Consider the following 20,413-nt stretch of genomic DNA (forward strand, 5'->3'; position numbering starts at 1 on the left):
AATAAAAAGGAAATAAAAACAAATCTTTAAGGTAATTTAGCAATTAGGTAATATAGCAAGAACATTATTTTAACCAATTTAACTCCTATACAACCATAATTATGATGATAATAGTTGGTCTAAAAGCTCAAATCGTGTCTTGATGCGATGTGTTGGAGAGGAATAGAGCAGTGGTTTTCAACCCTTTTCATATCAAGGTCCATTATGTATTTGGCATGTGAGCCACGGACCACTATTTCATGATATTTAGCCTCTCAGATCTAAAACGAAAGAATATTTTGTTATCGTTGGATAAGATTTTGACCACAATTCCATGCTGTATGTGATATGGTACGATTAGGAGAAATAACAGGCAAATGGTGATCAAAATAACACTTATTTTAAATTCTCTAATTGTGTAGACTCCTTGTAAATTAAGTAATGCAGATGTTTGACAAAATGTAACTCTTGAGAGTGTAAAATACAGGTCCATTGGTTTCATTTTACACTCTCAAGAGATCTGTAAGGGTTTTGGTTACCAACTCTTCAATGGTTTAGATGGGGACCACCTGGAACCCCCTCAAGGACCACTGTTTGAACTTGAGAACCACTGGAATAGAGTGTAGAAAATAATCTGATGACATGGTAAACACAACCAGCATCCATTTGATACAGTCAGCTATCAATCTTCCGGTAGAACTGACGGATATTGTTTGGGTCCAGAGTGTTGTATTACCTGTGTGTTGAATAATTTAGACATTTGCTGTGTGGTTAACGTATATGGCAAAAATAACAGGAAGTCCCTAAAACCTCAGAAGAACAGCACGTTCTCTAACAAGTAACAGATTCTCTCGGTGGGAGTGATCCGTAGGCTGTCCCGAAGAGATGCCAGTTTTGGTTCGGGTAGGTCAAAGTAATAATGGTCAAGGTCAACATAGAGAAAGGGTGGACACTTGGTGGTAATGATCAGTATGCATGCAGCCATGAAGAGATGATTAACATCAAGATCACTGTCACGATCACTATTGAGATTAGGGATGTCCCGATACTTCCCATCCAATCCCGATACCTCAATTTCTGTGTTAGCTGATACCGATACTGAATACCGATACCAGTGTCGTAATCTCATGTTGTGTCTATAGCTATCTAGCTTTATATCTCGTGTTGTGTTTATAGCAGACTCCTCACTCAAATGGAAATGTGCACTTGCAGTTTGGGCAACTCCAAGCAAACTCCACATGCCCCAACATTTTATTTACCTGCCATAGTGTCGACTCCTTACCCCTGTGTCAATTTTTGGCCAATGCTCCCCCATAATATGGACACTGAATAGTGTTAAGTGGAACTAATAACCTGACAATGGCAGAGTAGAAGAGTATGTACATTTGTATGTGTTGCATCATGCATGCCTTATCCTATGTATCTGTCACACTTTCCACCTCCCCAGGTGCTTGATGGCAGCTGAGAATCGATTTTCCAAAACCGTACCTAAGAGAGTCATGAACCCCAACTGTAGAGAGTGCTGCGTTTGCACCCTCCCACCTTGTGTCATCAATAGTGTCCCGTAGCCAGGCGGCCAGAGATCTCCGCCTACTGATGTGTCTGGGGAAATCTAAAGACAACGAATGAATGTTGTGGCTAACAAACCTACACCCACTGCTTTGAAAATTATATTGAAACCTCCTAACTTCAACTTTGTATGTATTTTTCTCTGCCATAACTGAATGTGCTGCGTCGTCATACTAAAGTAGCAAAAATAGCCAATCTGCCAGGTCTGTGGGTTAAATAAATTGTGAACCAATGAAAAGTATTAACAAGAATCTATAGTGACTAAATAATAGCTGCATAGTATCCATTGGAACATACTATAACCGTTATTTATTTTTTATTTCCTCTTGACAGTTTTGGAAATACAAAGTTTCTCACTGACAGTGACGATATGAAGGATCACCTTTTCATTGGTTCTGTGAAGTTATATATTTTTTAATTTCCAAATAGTTTTCACACAATTTTAGCCCTTACTGAATTTTGATGTCACCAGACAGAGATCTCTCGCCGACTGGTAACATGAGACTATGTCATCAAACAGTGCTCCATCCCCCTTTGACAAACATACCACCATGCCCGCCCCATCCATCAATCACAATGATTTTCCTTGTTTTATGGCTGGGTGGTGGAGAGATGGCTTCCGAATCTGACTGCTCGCCTTTGTTGGCTTGCTTGGCTGAGATTTGAAATTCCTTCTTCTTGTTCTTTTAAACATCTTCTGATCTATTAGATTTTCTGAAATGGGAACGAATCAATACCATTTGTTGACAACCAGGATCTCTGGTGTTAACAATCATTCAGACGTGTTTGTTTACTTTACCCCATCTATAGTCTCACAGTCGTAGTAACCGTGCCTAACAATTACCAAACTAACGGTGTCTAACCTTAACTGAAATTGATTAAGCCTTATTGGAGTAGTTTATCCATTTTCAACCTTCATATAACTGGTCCTCATGTTCCTCACAAGATACCATACCATTTCTGTCCACTCACTCTGTGTGAAGATTTAAATTCTTCTATTTCAGCAGTCCATGAATATAAAGGCTGTAGTTTCTATTAGCTTGGAATCGGCCATCAATGATGTCACTGGTAGAGGACCTCCCTAGGGAGATGCTCGAGAGGCATCCTAACAGGATGCCCGAACCACCTAAGCTGGTGAAGAAGCAGCGACTCTACTCAGAGTCTCTCTCGCGAGACTGAACTTCTCATCCTATCTCTAAGGGAGATGCCAGTCACCCGTCGTAGAAAACTAATTTCGGCAGTTTGTATTTGCAACCTTATTCTTTTGGTCATGACCCGCCACACTTCATGACCATAGGTGAGAGCAGGAACGAAGATTGCTCGGTAACAGTGACCATGCAATACCTCCCCTGCCGCTTCCATTCGCCAGCTGATTACCTTCTCCGTCCTCCCCTCTCTCGTGAACAAGACCCAGAGATTTTTTATTTTTGTTAAAAAAGGGGTTCCCCCCACCCCACAGGTTGAACAGCGAAACAGATAAATTACAATACATCCAAATAATAATAATAAATAATAATAAGAAAAGAAAATAACAGTCATCAGAGATGTTGACATGATTTAAGTTTTTCTAATGCTGTGGATAAGATGTCAAGTGTGTTTTATTGTGCCCCATTGCCATTGGATCGAGCTATAGAGTTTTCCAGAGAGATCATGTCCATTAGAGGATCCATTGTAAGTTTATGGGGAGGTTTCCATCTTAGGACGATCAGTTTTTTTTGCAGCTGTCAGCCCTAAGAGCAGGAGTTGTCAATGTCAACCCAATCGCTGAATCATCATTCAACAAGAAAATATTAGGCAAGAGGGGAATTCTAGTTCCCATTACCTCAGATAGTACTTCTGAAACTAGACCGAAAACTATTGACATGTGGACATTCCCACATCATGTGCATGTACGTCCCTAGTTTGTTATTGTTGCATAGGGTGCAAAGACCCAGAGATTCTTAAACTCCTTCACTTATGGGGTAATGTCTCATTCCCTACTTGCACTGCACAATCCATCGGTTTCCTGCTGAGATTTGGAGATGCTGATTCTCATCCCAGCCGGCATACACTCGACTTTCGTAATATTATACAAAGTGTAGTTTATATTAAGTTTATTACTGGCAATGCATCATGGGTGTTTGAGTACTTTTGTTGACCATCTTTTTTCCATCTCTCCACTCTTCTCTCAGGTGCCCGAATGAATTTACTGGAGACCGCTGCCAAAACTACGTAATGACCAGCTTTTACAGTACGTGTGTCTTGTGGTCTCAGTGCTGGGATTGGTGCATGCTACAAATCACCTCCCGTTCCCCTCTCGTTACGTCGGTGTCTTTCTCTGTACTGAGTAAAATCCCTGGTGTTAATTTAGTGTACGAATGTAACAAACGGTTACATTTCACATTAAAGGTGCTGTAAGTGATATGTCATGGTTAAAAAGGTTATATCTATAGTGTGATATAGACAGTGTTCGTTATATAGACAGTTCCGTAACAGTGAGCTCCCTGTCTCTCCAGCTCTTTAATGAACGCAACATACAAGTTGGGTCACCAGTTCATGTTCCAATTGTCAGTTCATTTATTTGTGTCATCACTCTTTAGAATTGGTATCCCAATCTGGAAATGTATTTTCTCTTTAATAATGATTACTATGAGAATATAGAGCTATTTAACACACAAAAAATTACAGCATCTTTAAGCCACATTTTTGCTCAGACCTGCAGACAGACAGTCTCCTAACCCACTAACCATCAAATTAGCACAGTGACCAAAATGTATAGTCTAATTATTGACATAAACATAGCCTATAGTTGTTATGAATATTATGAAATATGGATACCACAATTACTATGAGAATATAGAGCTATTTAACAAAAAATTAATTACAACATCTTTAAGCCAAATTTTTGCTCTGTTGCATGAGGGTGTCACCTGCAAGTAGACCTACAAGCTATACACAACAGCTTGTAGGTTGGATATATGTACGGCACACACTGTCATGTGATGAAACATAAATCGGGCTTTGAAATATTAACACAGAGGATTTTACTGTGTAGATTGTAGCCAAACGAAGGTACAGTATTCATTGTTTTATATGTTTTTTCCCCATACCTTGCATGCTTTCTTTGTTTTGTTCTTTTGGAAGTTAGGGACACAACGGGATGTAATGCGTTGTGATACGGAATAATGTTCATATTATGGAAGGGCTCAACGTACACTTGAGACATGTATGCCATGTATAGTTTTTGGTTTTAAAAACCAGGAAGCTTCGTGTTTATGTCAAGCTTTGGCAGAGATCAATAGCGCCCAGGAATGCGAGAGTAAAGGTCATGTAAGTGATATTTTTGGATGAAAACAAAAGTTTTTTGTAAAAAGGTTCAAGCTCTACAGTAAATTGTGATAGTAATCATTGTTATAGAGTGTTAGTTCAGTAACGGGGGTATGTATCCCTGTCTCTCCAAATGTTTGTTGATTTTCTAGTTATTAAAAAGCTGGAGAGACAGAGAGACCTCTGTTCCTGAACAAACACTCTATAGCAGTGATTACTACCACAATAGGATATAGAGCCTCTTATTTTAACAATACTAGCTATATCACTTACACCATCTTTAAATGACAAAAAAAAAAAGAATTAAAAAAGAAAAACATGACAAAAAAAGTTTGGAGATGAGGTTGCCTGACAGCGCGACGATGTGTAGGAATACATTTGCCAGCTGTGAATAACACATTCTCATGAAAACATGCTCTCTTCTCTCCTTTGTTTGTTTATCAATCTTCTGCATTGGCAGAAAACCTTGGGATTGAATTTATGGGTATGGACTGTTCAATTCCTTCTAGTTTGCAGCTGTAGGATTTAGACGCTTGAGCCTGCCCCTCTCCTCCCCCCACACCCCCCATATCCCTGCTAGTTCCCCTTAGCCAATGAAGGGACATATACAGCGTCATTAAATCGCGTTCAGCACTAATGTTCAAGGCAATGCAGAACTCATGAGGAAAGTTTGGACATTTTAGGTCAAAGTAATAATTTCAGAGCTCTGTGGACCATAGCCTATAGCCCTAGAACCAAGACTGACATTGATGTTTTACTCAATTCTGACATTTGTGCTCTAAATAAGAAAAAGAGGTTGCGCATCAACAGTGTGTATTCTCAGTGGAGTACTAGACTCAAATTCCAGTATCAAAAAGTAGGAATAAAAAAGAAAAATCTCCAACAGGTAGCACATCCAAACATTTCAAACCAGTAGACTGCATATCACTAGAGGATATGCAAAAATACTCAGATTTCCACTTTTATTATTGGTACACACCAATAAACAAGCACGCGTTTCGACCATGTGCCTTGCTACTTTTAGATTTGTGTATCTTTGTCTCAGATGCCAAACCCAAATATCCACTGGAATTCCTTGTTGAATGCCATAGTGCTCTTTAAATACACAAATTAAAACTATGAATTGCTTACCCTAATGCCACAGATGTTACACGTTCATACGAACCCGTTGTGTTCCACATTGTTGCGTATTGTTTCGATAAAGAAGTGTTTTAATCCTGTGTCCGTGCCTGAACGCCATTGTATCGCCTCGTTTCCATCAGGTGTAATACCGGCTTTCAACTACTGCAACAGCCCCACGTTCACTCATTGAGGAATACAGGGAACTTCCAGCACAGACGGGATTACAAGTTTTAAATTAAAACACTTCTTTATCGGACTCGTGAAGGCGATGAGTTCCGACTTGTCTTGAACATTATACTGTTGTGAATCACATGAAAATATGGCCGGATGTTAAGACGACATTTCATAATGAATCTCACATTATACACATTTCTAAACAACACTGATTGGCTGTCTTCAGCATGTGGAGTGGTTTTCGCTGTATATTCCGATCCCTTCAGCTCTGAATTTGCTTTATTCCCCACTGCATCTGTTTTATATTCAGATGTTAAAGCATGTAATGGTAGAATAGCCTCATTTACCTCTCATCGCATTCCCACCTTTATCATCTATCATCATTCTAACCGTGTCTTCTCTTTTGTCTGTTTTATCAATGTGTTGCTCTTTGTTTCTTGTTCCGTTGTTATCAAATGGCGTCAAATATTCTTAGAACGAAGGTGATCTCATATGGTGATAAAATGAGTCTGAAATCTTTGGGAGGTACATTGGATGGTTCAAATGTATTATTGTTACAAGATGATATGACTGCAGTGTAAGGCTGACCTTGAACTATAACATCTACTGTATGGTTGATTTATTGATTATATTATGTCAGAAAAAGACACAGTAACATGAGTTTTCACAGTAACATGAGTTATGACTAATACACAGGATATGTAAATATTTATACCATGGCCACAGAGGATAACCGATTCTGATTGGCCGGAGCTTGTGCATTATTTTACGATAACCACAAGGCCGGTCGCTGTTCTAAATTAACCAAAAATAAATAGTGTAGGCTATTCTACATACCTCGGTCGATTTGCCTGTCTGCTTCTTGATTGGTTAGTCATTGTGACCGGGTTTTTTTTCGACAAATGACAAAGCTTCTAGGAACATCTTTGAATGCAGATTGCGGCCCCTATAGTGTCACAGAGACAAAATTGCTGGCTGTCTGACTACAAAAAAATAATAATAGGTCAAAATGTTGATATTGTGGTGGAACTGCAAGTAAAAAACAAAAAAATTACACTATGTATAAAGTTTGCTTACATATTTTAATATTGGTAGGTGGCCATGGTATAATCAATGGCAAGACAAACATCTCAGAGCCATGCACGTGCAGTGGTGGAAAGTCCTGTGCTTAAGTGAAATATTTGAGTAATTTATTAACTCTTCATGTCAGGTTACACACACAGGCCAGGGAGGAGGGCCAGTACAGTACAGTACAGTACAGTACAGTACCACTCACTTCAGACGGGTCTGATTTTTTACTTTAACTCAAATTATATCTGATTACTTCTTCCCCCACTGGTGGTGCGGTTATAGTAAAATGCTGCACTCTTTGCATAACTTGAACCCCAGAATCCTATTCTGCGGGGAACATATTTGGCCCAAAACTAGCCGATCTACAAGCTACACGCTTGTGAGCTTGTAGCTTGCTATTTTTGGCGAAGAGATTTGGTGTAGATCGGAAAAGAACGCACCAAGTACAATGCAACTCAGGTCAGTATAGAGTTTTTAAGTGGTTAACTATGCCTTACACATTGCTATGAAAGGATAGGTCTTTATAAGGGAATTGAAATCCTCTTGTTTGTTTCAACGTTCAATTAACACTGAACAATAGACTAGTTCATTTCAAAAGGACCTGTCTCTTTGAGGAGATGACACTCCATTCTAAAAGGCCTCAACTCTAAAGCGTTGTGTATGATCTTGTGAAGAGCACTGCTCTCTTTCTCTCTCTCCTCTCTTGCAGAAGCTGAAGAGTTGTACCAGAAACGTGTTTTAACAATCAGCGGCATCTGCTTCGCTCTGCTGGTGGTGGGCGTCATGTGTGTGGTCGCCTACTGCAAAACCAAGTAAATCAGTCTCATTCTTCGATATTTTATAGTATAACTAGTAACTACTAAGGGTATATCGGTACTATGGCCTCAATATCTTATACTCATGATAACTGTTTTGAAGATTTGTGGGTCACTTCCATTGTTTTTGCAGTATTACGTTCTTTCGCATTTTTTATGATTTAGGGAGGCAAAGAAGAATTGCTAAAGCAATGTGATTTTCAGTGATTTATTTGCATAGGATTTTAATATATCTGTGCAAACAAATCATCACTGACCTTAAAAAACCCTAATGGTTGAACCCTTACATGTAGGCCTATTATATGTTTGATGATAAAATTGCAACCATGCATGTTCAGAGTATGTCCATGTTAATCCACTTGTCTTCCTCTCGCAAAGAAAGCAGAGAAAAAAGCTCCACGATCGACTGCGCCAGAGCCTGAGGAATGGGCGGAGCAAAACCACAGGGGGCGTGGAAAATGCCAACGGACCTCCCACGTCTCTTTCTGCCTTTGAGAACGTTACCCTTGTCAATGTTAGTCCGCTGATTATTGGACTGATAACTATGCACATGTACATTTGACGATGCTCTTCAATCAATTTTATTCTCTTCTTGCTCTCTTTTGCACTCTCTTCCTTTCTTTAAATCTTTTTACATTTTTTATCATTATTATACTGTTGTTATTATCTATGCTGCTATACAGGAATCTATGCTTGTCTTCCGGAAGCCAAAACAAAATAAGTTTTACTCTTATATATACCTGTACACAAGACGTAACAATAAAGTAAAACATTGAACTTTGAACCTTGATTCACCATGGGGTCTCTCTATCGGGTTGAAACCTTGTATACGCTACTCATCAGGAAATGGAAAGAAATAACCTGTGTTCCAATGCATCCAATATAGTTATTACTTACTCACAAGTTCTTATACTTTTTGTTACTTAAATAAAACTCAAGACGCACACAACTCTTTCACTCATATTTTCAAAATTCTCTAAATATGGTGAAAATAGCCGATACAAGCTTGTGAGCTACTTTTGTCAGTTTTCCCCGGGCGTAAATCCTGCAGAATGGCCTGAATTCCACAAACGTAACATCAGTAAAACTATGCCTAAACAGTTAAAACTAACCTTAATTAATAATTAACCTTAAAACTTAACCCTATTCCTAAAAATGAGAGCAAGCATGTTTTAAGACAAGCATTCCAGTTACCCTTTTGTGTGTGCCATAGTGCCCCCCCCCCCCCCCCCCCCCTGTGATGTGAAAAGAAGCGGCTTGGACTCGTGCATTGAAGGAAGCATGAGGTCAGTCCGTTGCTCTCCCCAGGTTGACAGATAGATAATTGATACTGGTTGAAAAAATGGGTTACAAAATCACAGGATAAAAAATAAATATAAAGTAGGGCATTAATTTATGAAAAAAGTTGAATACAAGGTTTCTGCCTGACAGCAACAATGTGCTTCGAGGTCACAGCATTGGCCATGTTCCTGCTCTGTGGGTCACTCACGTTGTGCTTCCCTTCCGTTTCCAGCAACACGTTTCCAAAGACACCGCAATGGCCACGCAGCATGCCATCGAGAAGGAGACCGAAACGTCCTTCTCCACGAGCCAAACGTCCTTCTCCACGAGCCAGTATGAGTCATCAGAGCAGCAGCCCAGTGTCGACGACCACAACCCCAGCCAAAGGTAAGACGACATTAACTTAGTCCAACTTTGGATGTAGTCCAGAAAGCTGAAGGAGAATTCTGGACAAACTGTTTTCTTCTCACTAATGTCCATGCAATGTTATTATGTCCATGAGTGGTGCAGGTGAAACCTTTCATAACTCCATCCCGAGCCCACAGCAGCATAGAGCGTGCACGCTGGGTTTAACGGTAAATCGATTATTTTGATCGAAAATGCATTTTGTTTTTGTCTTTCATAATGTCGCATAAGTCTCCACAGTGCTTTGTCCCAAATGGGCTGCCGTAGTGGGCAATTTACTGTTAAATCCACCATACACGCTCGGACCGGCAGTGCACTCGGGTGGGAATTATATAATATTTCACCTGTACTCCAGTACGTACCACTCGTTCTTGTATATAATACGGTCCGGAATTCTCTGTATTCGGTATTTTACAACAGGTACTTTCGAGGAAGCAATCTGATTGGTTGAAATACTCAATAGCCATCTAACCGTGCTTCAAACGAGCATGATGGCACACCTGATCAAAACATAAAAATCAGCTGTGCTGATGAGACTTGATGTGGCTAGCCTAGGCTTGAAGTTTGCATGGGACATTTGTGGTCGTAGTGGCTTAATCTGGCATTTAAAAAATCATGAATTTCTATCGTGAAATTGAGTTGACGTGTTCTTTTTTTAAGGGTTACTGTTGTATAATCGCAATATTATTAAAGCACACCCTTGGGTGTGCTTTACCTAGATTATTGGCACTTCAGGGACGCTTGCAGACCTCGGCTAAAGTATTGTTCCTGACTGCATCACTGGTGTGCCAATAATCACGGTATGAGAATTGTTCTTCCTAAACCATCATCATGGCTCCATAAATTGTCTTATATTATATTATCCTACTATACAAAGGAAACATTAGAGCTCACATAGGGTTTAGAACCCCAAGTCATAAACTCTAGTGTAAACAGCCCTCAACAACACACCTTGCAGTCCGGACCTCACACGTCACTGATTTACCCTTTGCAGTTGTCCACCTCGTTGTCCACCTCACACGCAACGCCGCTACGCACGGATCCAGCCACCTTCATCCGAGTGTCATAATAATATTAACGGTTTAGTTACTGTACTTGCTAGATGCTAGATGATTGCCCCAAACCATTTTGGATCACTGACCACAGAGCGTCCTCTACAGCTCATCTCTCTGCAGATACGCTGTTGGATCTGGACTGCAATGTCACATCGCTCTGTTTACAAAATGCTGTACCCCCTCCAACAATACTTCCCCTTTCAACTGTTTTATTATAGTTTGGACACTTGCTTTGGCAATGTAAATGTATGCTTTCTCATGCCAATAAAGCACATTTGAATTGAATTGCATTGACAAATACCAAGACACTACAGTTTATTTTCAATTTTGTTAATACTTTTCATGACAATGACAATCATTTAATTTACAAATAAACCATTTTCTTCATAACGAACCAGATTGTGTCTTCAATGTTTTCCCCAAAAACTAGAAATGCGCGCACCTTTGGCACACTCACTTCTAGCGCCACGCATCACCACGCATCACATGCGTAAGCTAAGAACGTAACAGTGGAATATCTATATAATGAAACTATATACATACTATACTATATCGGGATTGGGAGTGAGGCTGCAGTTCTGATTGTAATTGTAATAGTTTTGGAGCCAGATGTACAGTTAGTACATTACAGCACAGTTAGTACAGTGCGCGTGTGTGTCACTCCGACACACCACAGTCACAGACAAACAACCACGACGCGCAAAGTTCGGGTCGAACAAACTAGATGTTCGGGCCACTTCGTGACCCTCACCTCTAGTAATACACAATCTTGTAATGAGTATGCCACAAATCCATGTTCTCCCCCAGGAATAGTCCATATCACTGCGGGGCCGGATCGAGTACAATTTGCACCCTATAGTCAAGCTTGTCATGTTCCTCTGTTCTCTTCCGTGTCACTGCAGTAAGCGCCATAGTCACCCCATGCAGCCACCTGTCTCATTGATGCCGCCGTCAATGGACAGCGCCCACCCCGCCACGGCCAATCATCGAGCTCGTCTGAACGGCACAGGTGGCACCTCAGACCTGTGTTCCTCAGGGAAGACCTCCGGAGATGCTCCCAGTGGATACAGAGACGCCACATACAGCGAGAGGTTAGACATCGGAGGAACATTCATTTTTCTACGGTTTTCAACCATTTTCATATCGAGGCCCATTATTTATTCGGCATCTGAGCCACGGAACACCATTTGATGAGATTTAGCCTCTTAGACCCAAGACAATATTTTGTCCACAATTCCATGCTGTATTGATGTTGGTGCCATATGATAACAGGCCAACGTTGATCAACATACTTATTTTACATTTCTAATTCTGTAGACTTCTTGTGACTTTGAAAAGTATGACAATTTTGACTGGATTATTTTAGTTCTTACGAATCCCCTTTCTTCAACAGTTTTTTTAAAATCAGCTGAGCCAATGAATAAATATGTTGGAAGCTGTGATAATTATCACAGCTTCATTACAACAATTTAATCTTTAAAGATTAAATTAAATCAGCTTAATCTTTATTTTTAAACTGTTTAAAACAGTATTGTGTATTATTGTGTATGTCCTCCTTTTTGTCCACCAGAGGGTGCAAAGGTTGAGCCTATACAAACCCATTGTAACTTCAAACTCCATCATGGTTAGAATGGAGTTTGAAGTTACAATGGGCTTGTAACTTTGTGCCTGATAAAATGAATATCAAATATCTAAATATCTTCAACTGACTTCTGTTTTATTTGACATACATTGTTTTATTTTTCATGGGCACATTTCCATACCCAGGCTTGACATTAAGGCTTGTCCGCTTGTCCGGGACAATAAATCTTTCTGGACAAGTGCATCAAAATTGTACTCCAATATTGGTAATAGCCCTAGAATGTCTGTGATGTATGTATTCACCAACTTACAGTTAGTTCATTTAAAATGTATTTGTGTGTGCTCGTGCTCCAGACAAGTGACTTTTGTGCCCGGACAAGTGAATGGGAAAGTGCCTCAAAAAGTTAATGTCAAGCCCTATAAAATATGATAACATATAGTTCATATTTGTTTTCTGACCTAATTTTTGGATGTTCCTTTTTTCATTTTAGGTATATGTTTGCCGCAACGACCCCGGACTCCCCTCCTTCGGAGATGTCGGCCCCTCTGTCAGATCGCTCAGGGGCCGACGAGCGCCCCCTGATCTCCAGCGCCCCCGTCTGTTCGTGCAGGAGAAACTCGTGCCAGGTCCACAAGCGACTCAAGAGGAACTCGGCCCACTTCAACCTGGGCCTGGATCTGTCTCACAGTCCGCCAGCCAGCCCGCTCACGGTCGCAAAGGAGGACTATCAGATCCCGCAGGAGTTCAGCGGCGCCATTGAGGCCGACCTTGATGCAAATGTGTCTGTACATGTAGATTTGGCTAATGGAGACGGCGGTGGTATCGCGGACAAAATTCAAAACCTCAGCGATCAAGAGCGATCCGACGGCGCGTCGAGTGATGGCGCCACCACTGGTGCTGCAGAGGCGAACGGCTCCGGGATCGAAGCTGAGGACGCAGGGGCCTGCTCGGGGATACAGAGGTCTGACGCAGGGGCCCGCACAGGGACACAGGGGTCCGACGCGGCTCTCTGTCCAGACGACACGCCAGCACCCGCTGCTCCGTCCGGACTGCAGCTGGAGGACGGCAGCTGGACCGAATCCCTAAGACTCTCCGAGAGCGACAGTGAGCTTCCAAGCAGGCTACCCAGCATCCTCACCAATCAACAACAACCCATCGCAGTGTAATCGACCCGAGAGAAATCCACATTCAGCTTCGTTCAAAAGTCTTTATGTAAAAGATCTGTACGTCCAAAAAATATTACAAGAATAATAGAGCCACTATCAAAACTTTATTTTCTATAAATTAAGCATTTGATGGAATTTTAAAGAACACGTAAAGAAAGATACAAAAAAAACATCCTTTTATTTTAGCGATGTAGCGAATAAAGTGTTTTCTAAATAAAGAAGTACAAATGTGTTCATGTCATGGAGGAACAGTGCCATACACGTACAGTATAGTATGTAATGATGGTATTTCTGTAGAAAAAAAAATCAATGGTGCCTTTTAAAGGGACAGTTGGGTTTTTGTGGAATGTTTTTTTCTAGAATCAGACAAACTCATGGATGCGATACAGTGAAACCCTCTGTATTAATTCAACTGGAAGGGCAAAGATGGATCCAAACTGATCCAAATGCTTCCAGAGTTCGATTACTACTGAGGATTGCACTGTGCTTAGCCTATAGTTTAGCTTATTTCCATCTATGGGGTCCATTTGCATTCTTTAAGGTGTTTAAAGGAGTATACCCCTTTAAGTAATTAGTTATCACACTAATTTCACTATTGTTAAAGATCGGTTATATGTCAAAACAACCATGGTGGATCATGCAAATGTCAGAAAACTCAATTTCAAATTTACTGTAATTTTAAGGCACTATACACAACAACATTCAGCCACTAGATCTTAGGGCCAATTCATACTCCTATTTTACCGGCTCGTCAGAAATTTTCAGTAGCACCAAAGAGCCGACTTTAGGACGGTATACCCAAATGACGTCACATTGTAAGCTCTACAGAGCCGAACCGACTTTTATTCGGCTATAAAAAGTATGAATCGATCCTTACACTCTCAACACCTGAGTCACGTCAATAAGGCAGCAACTAACTATGCAACCTGCGGCTGCCACGAGCAAAAACTAAAAAAGTATACTACCTTTCCTTTAACAAAATCAGAAGCTTTTTTTCCCCACACTAGTATTTTCTCAATCATATTTGTTTAATTATTATTATTTCACCTTAATTGTTAACATGGGTTTCCACAATCCATCAGTTTGTGTGACTGAGTGAAACAATATTTAAATTCCCCCCAAAAATGAACTGTCCCTCTGATTTCCTTTTGGTGTACTTAAGGGAACTTCAATGTGACACTGGGCCATATATTTATTTGAATCTTTCTCCGGGAAGCAAGTACATTAAACCAAGCAACAATCAAATTAAAAAAACAATTCAATGTGCAGCAAGTCTAGGAATAAAAAATGAATAGTTTGATGGTGAGTTTTGTCAATGCTTAATCACTTCAGAATGCATGTTTCTGTAGCTGCGGAGCAGTGTTGATTTTTGACAGCAAATAATTTAGTTTTAGTCCTATAGTCTTTTGAATAAAATTCCAGTTTTAATCATATGACTAAATTATTTTAGTCATCTGAAATGTTTTAGTTTTAGTCTAGTTTTGGTTGACTAAATACCATACGATTTTAGTCGACTAAATATGATTTAGTCGACCAAAATGTATTTTGACCGGGCGGTGATATTTACTCCGCAGTGGACCAACGGATAAGTCAAATGATATCCGTAGTATACCTAGTAGAAGTGTGCCGGTTCAAACCCCGACATACTCAAATATTTAGACACTTTGCATTCCACACTCACATCAACTAGCACAGAAAAGCTGTGTTGTAGTAACCAGCAGTTAGCTCAGTGTGATGAGTGGCTGTGCTTGTGATCCACAGGTCCAGGGTTCAAATCCCACATTATTCATGTGTCTCTGTGATGCTTTGCTTTGCACACTGACTTTCAGAAGGACAACTTTAAAGCAGCACAGAAATTCCCCATGATTGTGTGTCTCAGTGGACCAACGGATAAGTCAAATGATATCCGTAGTATACCTAGTAGAAGTGTGCCGGTTCAAACCCCGACATACTGAAATCTTTACTGACACTTTGCATTCCACACTAACATCAACTAGCACAGAAAAGCTGTGTTGTAGTAACCAGCAATTAGCTCAGTGTGATGAGTGGCTATGCTTGTGATCCACAGGTCCAGGGTTCAAATCCCACATTAGTCATGTGGCTCTGTTACACTTTGGTTTGCACACTGACTTTCTTGAATAAAAAATAAAAACTCAAAAGCACCAGGAGACATCTGCTGAATGCCCCAAGGTGCCTTGGCTCAATGGTGTGGAGCGCTTCCGCAATTTCTGCAATTTCCAATTTTCGCAATTTCCAATTTCCGCAATTTCCAATTTTCGCAATTTGCAATTTCCGCAATTTCCAATTTCCGCAATTTCCGCAATTTCGCAATTTCTCAAAAAAAATCTAAAACCGATGGGCTATAACCCATCGTTTTTTTTTTTTTTTTTAACACTCCGCAATTTTTCTGCAACACTCCGTAATTTGCTAATGTTTCTCATCCTCCGCAACACCGTAATTTGCTAATGTTACACTAAATTTTTCCGGTAAATACAACACATTGAGCAGGGCACTGCAGGGAGTTGAACCCCGTTTCGGTAAACCAGAAGTACGACACCAGTGCCTTAGCTTTTGTGTATTCAACTATTTGGGTAACATGTGAGCTTTATCGTCTAATTCATGGGCCTGGATTTTTTTTTCCAAAATTTCAAAACCCATCCTTTTTTTCATTTTTTCATTTTTGTCAAATCATCAAAAATGATGAAAAACGGCGCGCTATAGTATGCCGTACGATATAGGCTAGTTTTAGTCGACGGAATGAACACTGCTACGGAGCGGGTGAAAGAATACACTTCAGAATGCATGGTATACTGTATATCTACGGGGCGGGGCAGCTCACGCGTGCACATACCGATAACTGCTATCTGTTCATGACATCCAACCTATAGGGATGGGACGATAATTGTTATTATCCTTTAATTATCGCGCTAAAAAAACAATCACAATAATAATCGTATATCGTCTTGAAATCATCGTGAAATCACCTTGAAATCACCTTGAAATCGTCTTACACTGTTGCGTTACGTTCAGAGATGGCGTAAAAAAATGAACCAGGGCGAATGGGGGTGAATGCAAGCAATGCAATGCGTCGCAACGCAGCACAATGGTAATGGCTGCAGTGGAGCTTCGGCATTAAACCCTCCATACTTAATATAACGGCCCTGTAAAGAACGCATTTGGTGCGCTCTTACTTCACTACACAAATCAATTCACCAAATTCACCAATAGCAGATCTATACAACCTCACCACGTGTTGCAACGTGTTGTGAGCGCGTTGTGAGATCGGCTATCCCCCCCTGTTCTGTTGAAATTCAATATGGACATTTGATATAATAGGGATATAGGGAAACGGATCAATATAAAAGCCTTAAGTCTTTCAGCTGGAAACATATAGGAATGACTGGAGGATTCATCAATTTAAAAAGAAAATGAAAGAAGGATTTTTACTCTGGCTGATAAAATATTGTACAATAAATTGTGATGGAAACACAGTTGTTGAATAAATAATGGCATAGCGACTTTTATGATTTCATCTTACCTAGCCTGCAGTAATAGAAACATACAAACAAAGATGTATGTACTTATTTTGTCATTCTTAATATTTATATATTTGCTCTTTATTTGATTGTGTGATTGCTTTCTATGGAAGCCTATTTCCTGCCAATTAATACAAAATGAAGTCTTAAATCTGTTTTTGTTTGAACAGAATTGCTTTATACACAAGGTTATAGCTCAACGTTCTGAGTGCAGATCGACTCACAACTTCAACAGTAGGCCTATAGCCGATAGAAATTGGAATTCTGACTTACAAAATCGCAATTTTACGTGGACATTTATCATTACCGATAACTCAACTCATAGTTCTCACATACTTCACCAAAATATCAACGTTTCACACAAATTGCGTGTGAACGTTTCCTGCTACTGCCTTCCTTTGTTCAATTTCCAGTTTGGTGCAAGGAGCAGCAAACCTCTAGATGCTGCTGTTGAGGCTTTTAGGCTCGTGGTCTTGTTTACATTATTCTTATTCAGGTGGAAAGGGGCTTCCATAGAAACTCTCCACTATCGCAAGTCAATAGATGTACAAAAAACTCACACCCGTGTGAAGAGAGTGGTGCAACTCCGCGTGGGGCTCCCCGGGGGAGGGGTTCCAGACCCACAGGAACGCACCCATGGTGACGGCCCGATTCCGGCGAGCCGCCCCGGCCCTGAAATGGTTGAAAAATGACATAGTTACATGGGGGTCCCTCTACTGTACTGTACTGTACTGTCACACTCAAAATCACCATACAGTTAATATGTGCATGTGTTTGTGTGTGTTAGGTTGCGCACAGGTGGTGAAAAACAACCATGCTGTTTTCGTGCTCAGACGCACCCACCCAGCCACCCAGCCACCCACACACATAGCTCCGTAATGGAGTGGTTGCACCACTCAAAATTATTATAAAAGGAAGTTCAGTGAGAGTTTGTCGTGACAGTACATATTGTCCAGAGATTTGAGAGATTTGGATCAGCACCAGCGATGAGACACAACAAATCGATGATTGATTGATGACCTCCATGACAGTGAAGCCAGCTCGCCATCTGATGATGACACTGACCCAGCAGTTTGTAAGTAGCCTACCACATTGTTTCTCAATCAGCTGTGGTCCACATGGCATAATTACAGGTGGTCCAAGGGAAAATGTTTAAAAATGTTTACAAATTTTCTCAACTGTATAAAAAATACACAGAACTGTTCGGGGCGGGTGTCTGGCTGCATTCACACGGGCAGATGCAAAGATACAGTCTACTAGGGGTGTAACGATATTGTAACTATCGAAATATCAATTTTAATTGAGAAAGTATATCGATATGTAAACAGCAAATATCGTATCGTTTCAAGTTTATGTAAAAACAACATTGCATAATAATATGTTATTATGAATATGACGTTTCTTACAATTTAAGACAAGAGGACAAGAGGACCACCCTATTAAAAAACAAATAAACTATCAAACAAAGATAACGTTTTTATTTCTGGTAAAGCGCTCTCGGGAGGAACGACATGTCACATCTGGCGCCTTTTTGTGTGACTCACAGGTTGTGTGAGCGTCCTCCCGTTTCTTGGAGTGTATAGCGACTTATATTTGTAGACACGTTTTATATCATTGGACTGGTACCTTCTCTCAGTAGTCCATTGGATTCTCTTGGAGTGGCCTCCTCTCTGCTCGCCTCCAGAGTGGGGAAGGAATTTGTTGGTATCCCAATGATGCGACAGCGACAGCACCTTCTCTGCAGACATTCCAGTTCCTGGATCAAATGTTTCGGGAGGCCGGCCCAGACAGGTGAAGCATATTAGCACTGGTCTGATAAAGGTCACATATACCTTAGTCAACACATCTCGGGGGAGCTGGTTTGGCCACACTCAGATAATGAACCCTTGGCTGAGCCTTCTTCAGCATGAACTGAACTTGTGCATGCAATTTCAGATCAGAGGAGAGCTGTATTCCAAGGAGCTTGAATGCATCCACCCTTTCTATACTGCCTGGTTGTTCAACACGATAGGATGAGGTATAGGTCTGTTTTGAGGTTCCCTGAGACTAATAACCATGTCCTTAATTTCCACAGCATTGGTTGCAAGGCAGTAGGTCTGACCCCAGGCTGTAACTGCATCAACAGCTGCCCCGGCAGGGAGCCCATGAGATGTTCGCTGAGAGTCAAATCAAAGTTGATAACAAATTATCAAGAAAGTTAATGCAGAGAACAACCAGGAGAGGGGATAAAACTCCACCTTGACTTTGTATCGTATTGTTTTTCAAATTGGTTTGCAATGTAAATAATGAATTTTATCAATAAAGTTGTGCATTAATTGTATTAGCAATTTGCTCCCTGTTTTCTAATGCCCGTTTATATTTGTCTTTAATTTCTGTTCATATTGCATTGTTTGCTCTTTGTTTTATTTTAACCTGTGCAGTACTTGGTTGACTTTGTCATGTTAAATGTGCTATATAAATAAAGTTGAGTTGAGTTGAATGTGTCAGTGACAGTGTGATTGTGAAGCAGAATTTATGTGCTCAGCGAACCTCCCCTGGATGAATAAAGGTAAACAAAAAAAGTCTCAGGGTACTACAGTGTTTAAAGGCTGAGTTGTATGTCTATGAGGAGCATTCTCACCATAGATAGAGGGTATGCGCGTGACATCTACGTTATATGCTGGAACGCCGAGTGGCAAATAAAACGTTCTGGCTTTGACAGCCCATACATCCAAACAGAAAATCTGATTGCATGACATTAAACTCACTTTGCCACTCACTTTATGCATGCGCATACCCTGGCCTATAGGGAGTGTTTACTGTTTAGCGTTGTGGCTACTTGTTCTGCCCGGTTGCCTGCACTTATTTTTTTTACAGTGGGGCTGCTCTGTAGGATAGCTATGCGTGTGTGTGTGTGTGTGTGCGCGTGGACATGCGTGTGTGTTTATTCCTTTTAATATTTTAATTTAATTAATTATAACTTGTTCAGGCCACTATAGCAAAAAATGAAATCTTTTCAGATGGGGGTCTGCTGCCAATCAACTCAGGTATCCTTGACATAAAAAGGTTTGAAAATATCAATGCATTACACCTGTGGTTCTAAAGTGGAGTTCGGGGACCCCCAGAGGTGCTTGAAGGGGTTCCATGGGTCCCCAGCAACATTATTGATATCATTTGGAACCAAATTGACACTTATGACCGTGGTTCCATTATGGTTCCATGTGCACAGTCAGAGTCATGGGGCGTGTGTGGCAAAATTCATACCAGCCCGCGGGGTCTCCTTGATATGAACTTTGAGAATCAATGCATTAATTACACACTCGGTAAGACAAGCGAGTCAGGAACACCAGAACATCCAGGTCTCTTTGGCCTC

The 20,413-nt window shown here is 40.6% G+C and overlaps 1 protein-coding gene across 1 annotated transcript in view; it reads left to right on the forward strand.

The window, feature by feature from the left end:
- nrg1 (neuregulin 1) overlaps positions 1 to 14,820 on the forward strand; it is a 29,269-nt gene extending 14,449 nt beyond the window's left edge. The window contains exons 3-8 of the mRNA XM_080756612.1: positions 3,720 to 3,778; positions 7,931 to 8,033; positions 8,415 to 8,550; positions 9,550 to 9,704; positions 11,680 to 11,868; positions 12,850 to 14,820. Coding sequence (XP_080612738.1) covers positions 3,720 to 3,778; positions 7,931 to 8,033; positions 8,415 to 8,550; positions 9,550 to 9,704; positions 11,680 to 11,868; positions 12,850 to 13,525 — 1,318 coding nt within the window. The 3' untranslated portion in view covers positions 13,526 to 14,820. The remainder of the gene's footprint in view (positions 1 to 3,719; positions 3,779 to 7,930; positions 8,034 to 8,414; positions 8,551 to 9,549; positions 9,705 to 11,679; positions 11,869 to 12,849) is intronic.
- The last annotated feature ends 5,593 nt before the right edge of the window (positions 14,821 to 20,413 follow it).

This window comes from Protomyctophum bolini (genome assembly GCF_963924005.1).
Source record: "Protomyctophum bolini genome assembly, chromosome: 22".
Lineage (NCBI taxonomy): Eukaryota > Metazoa > Chordata > Actinopteri > Myctophiformes > Myctophidae > Protomyctophum > Protomyctophum bolini.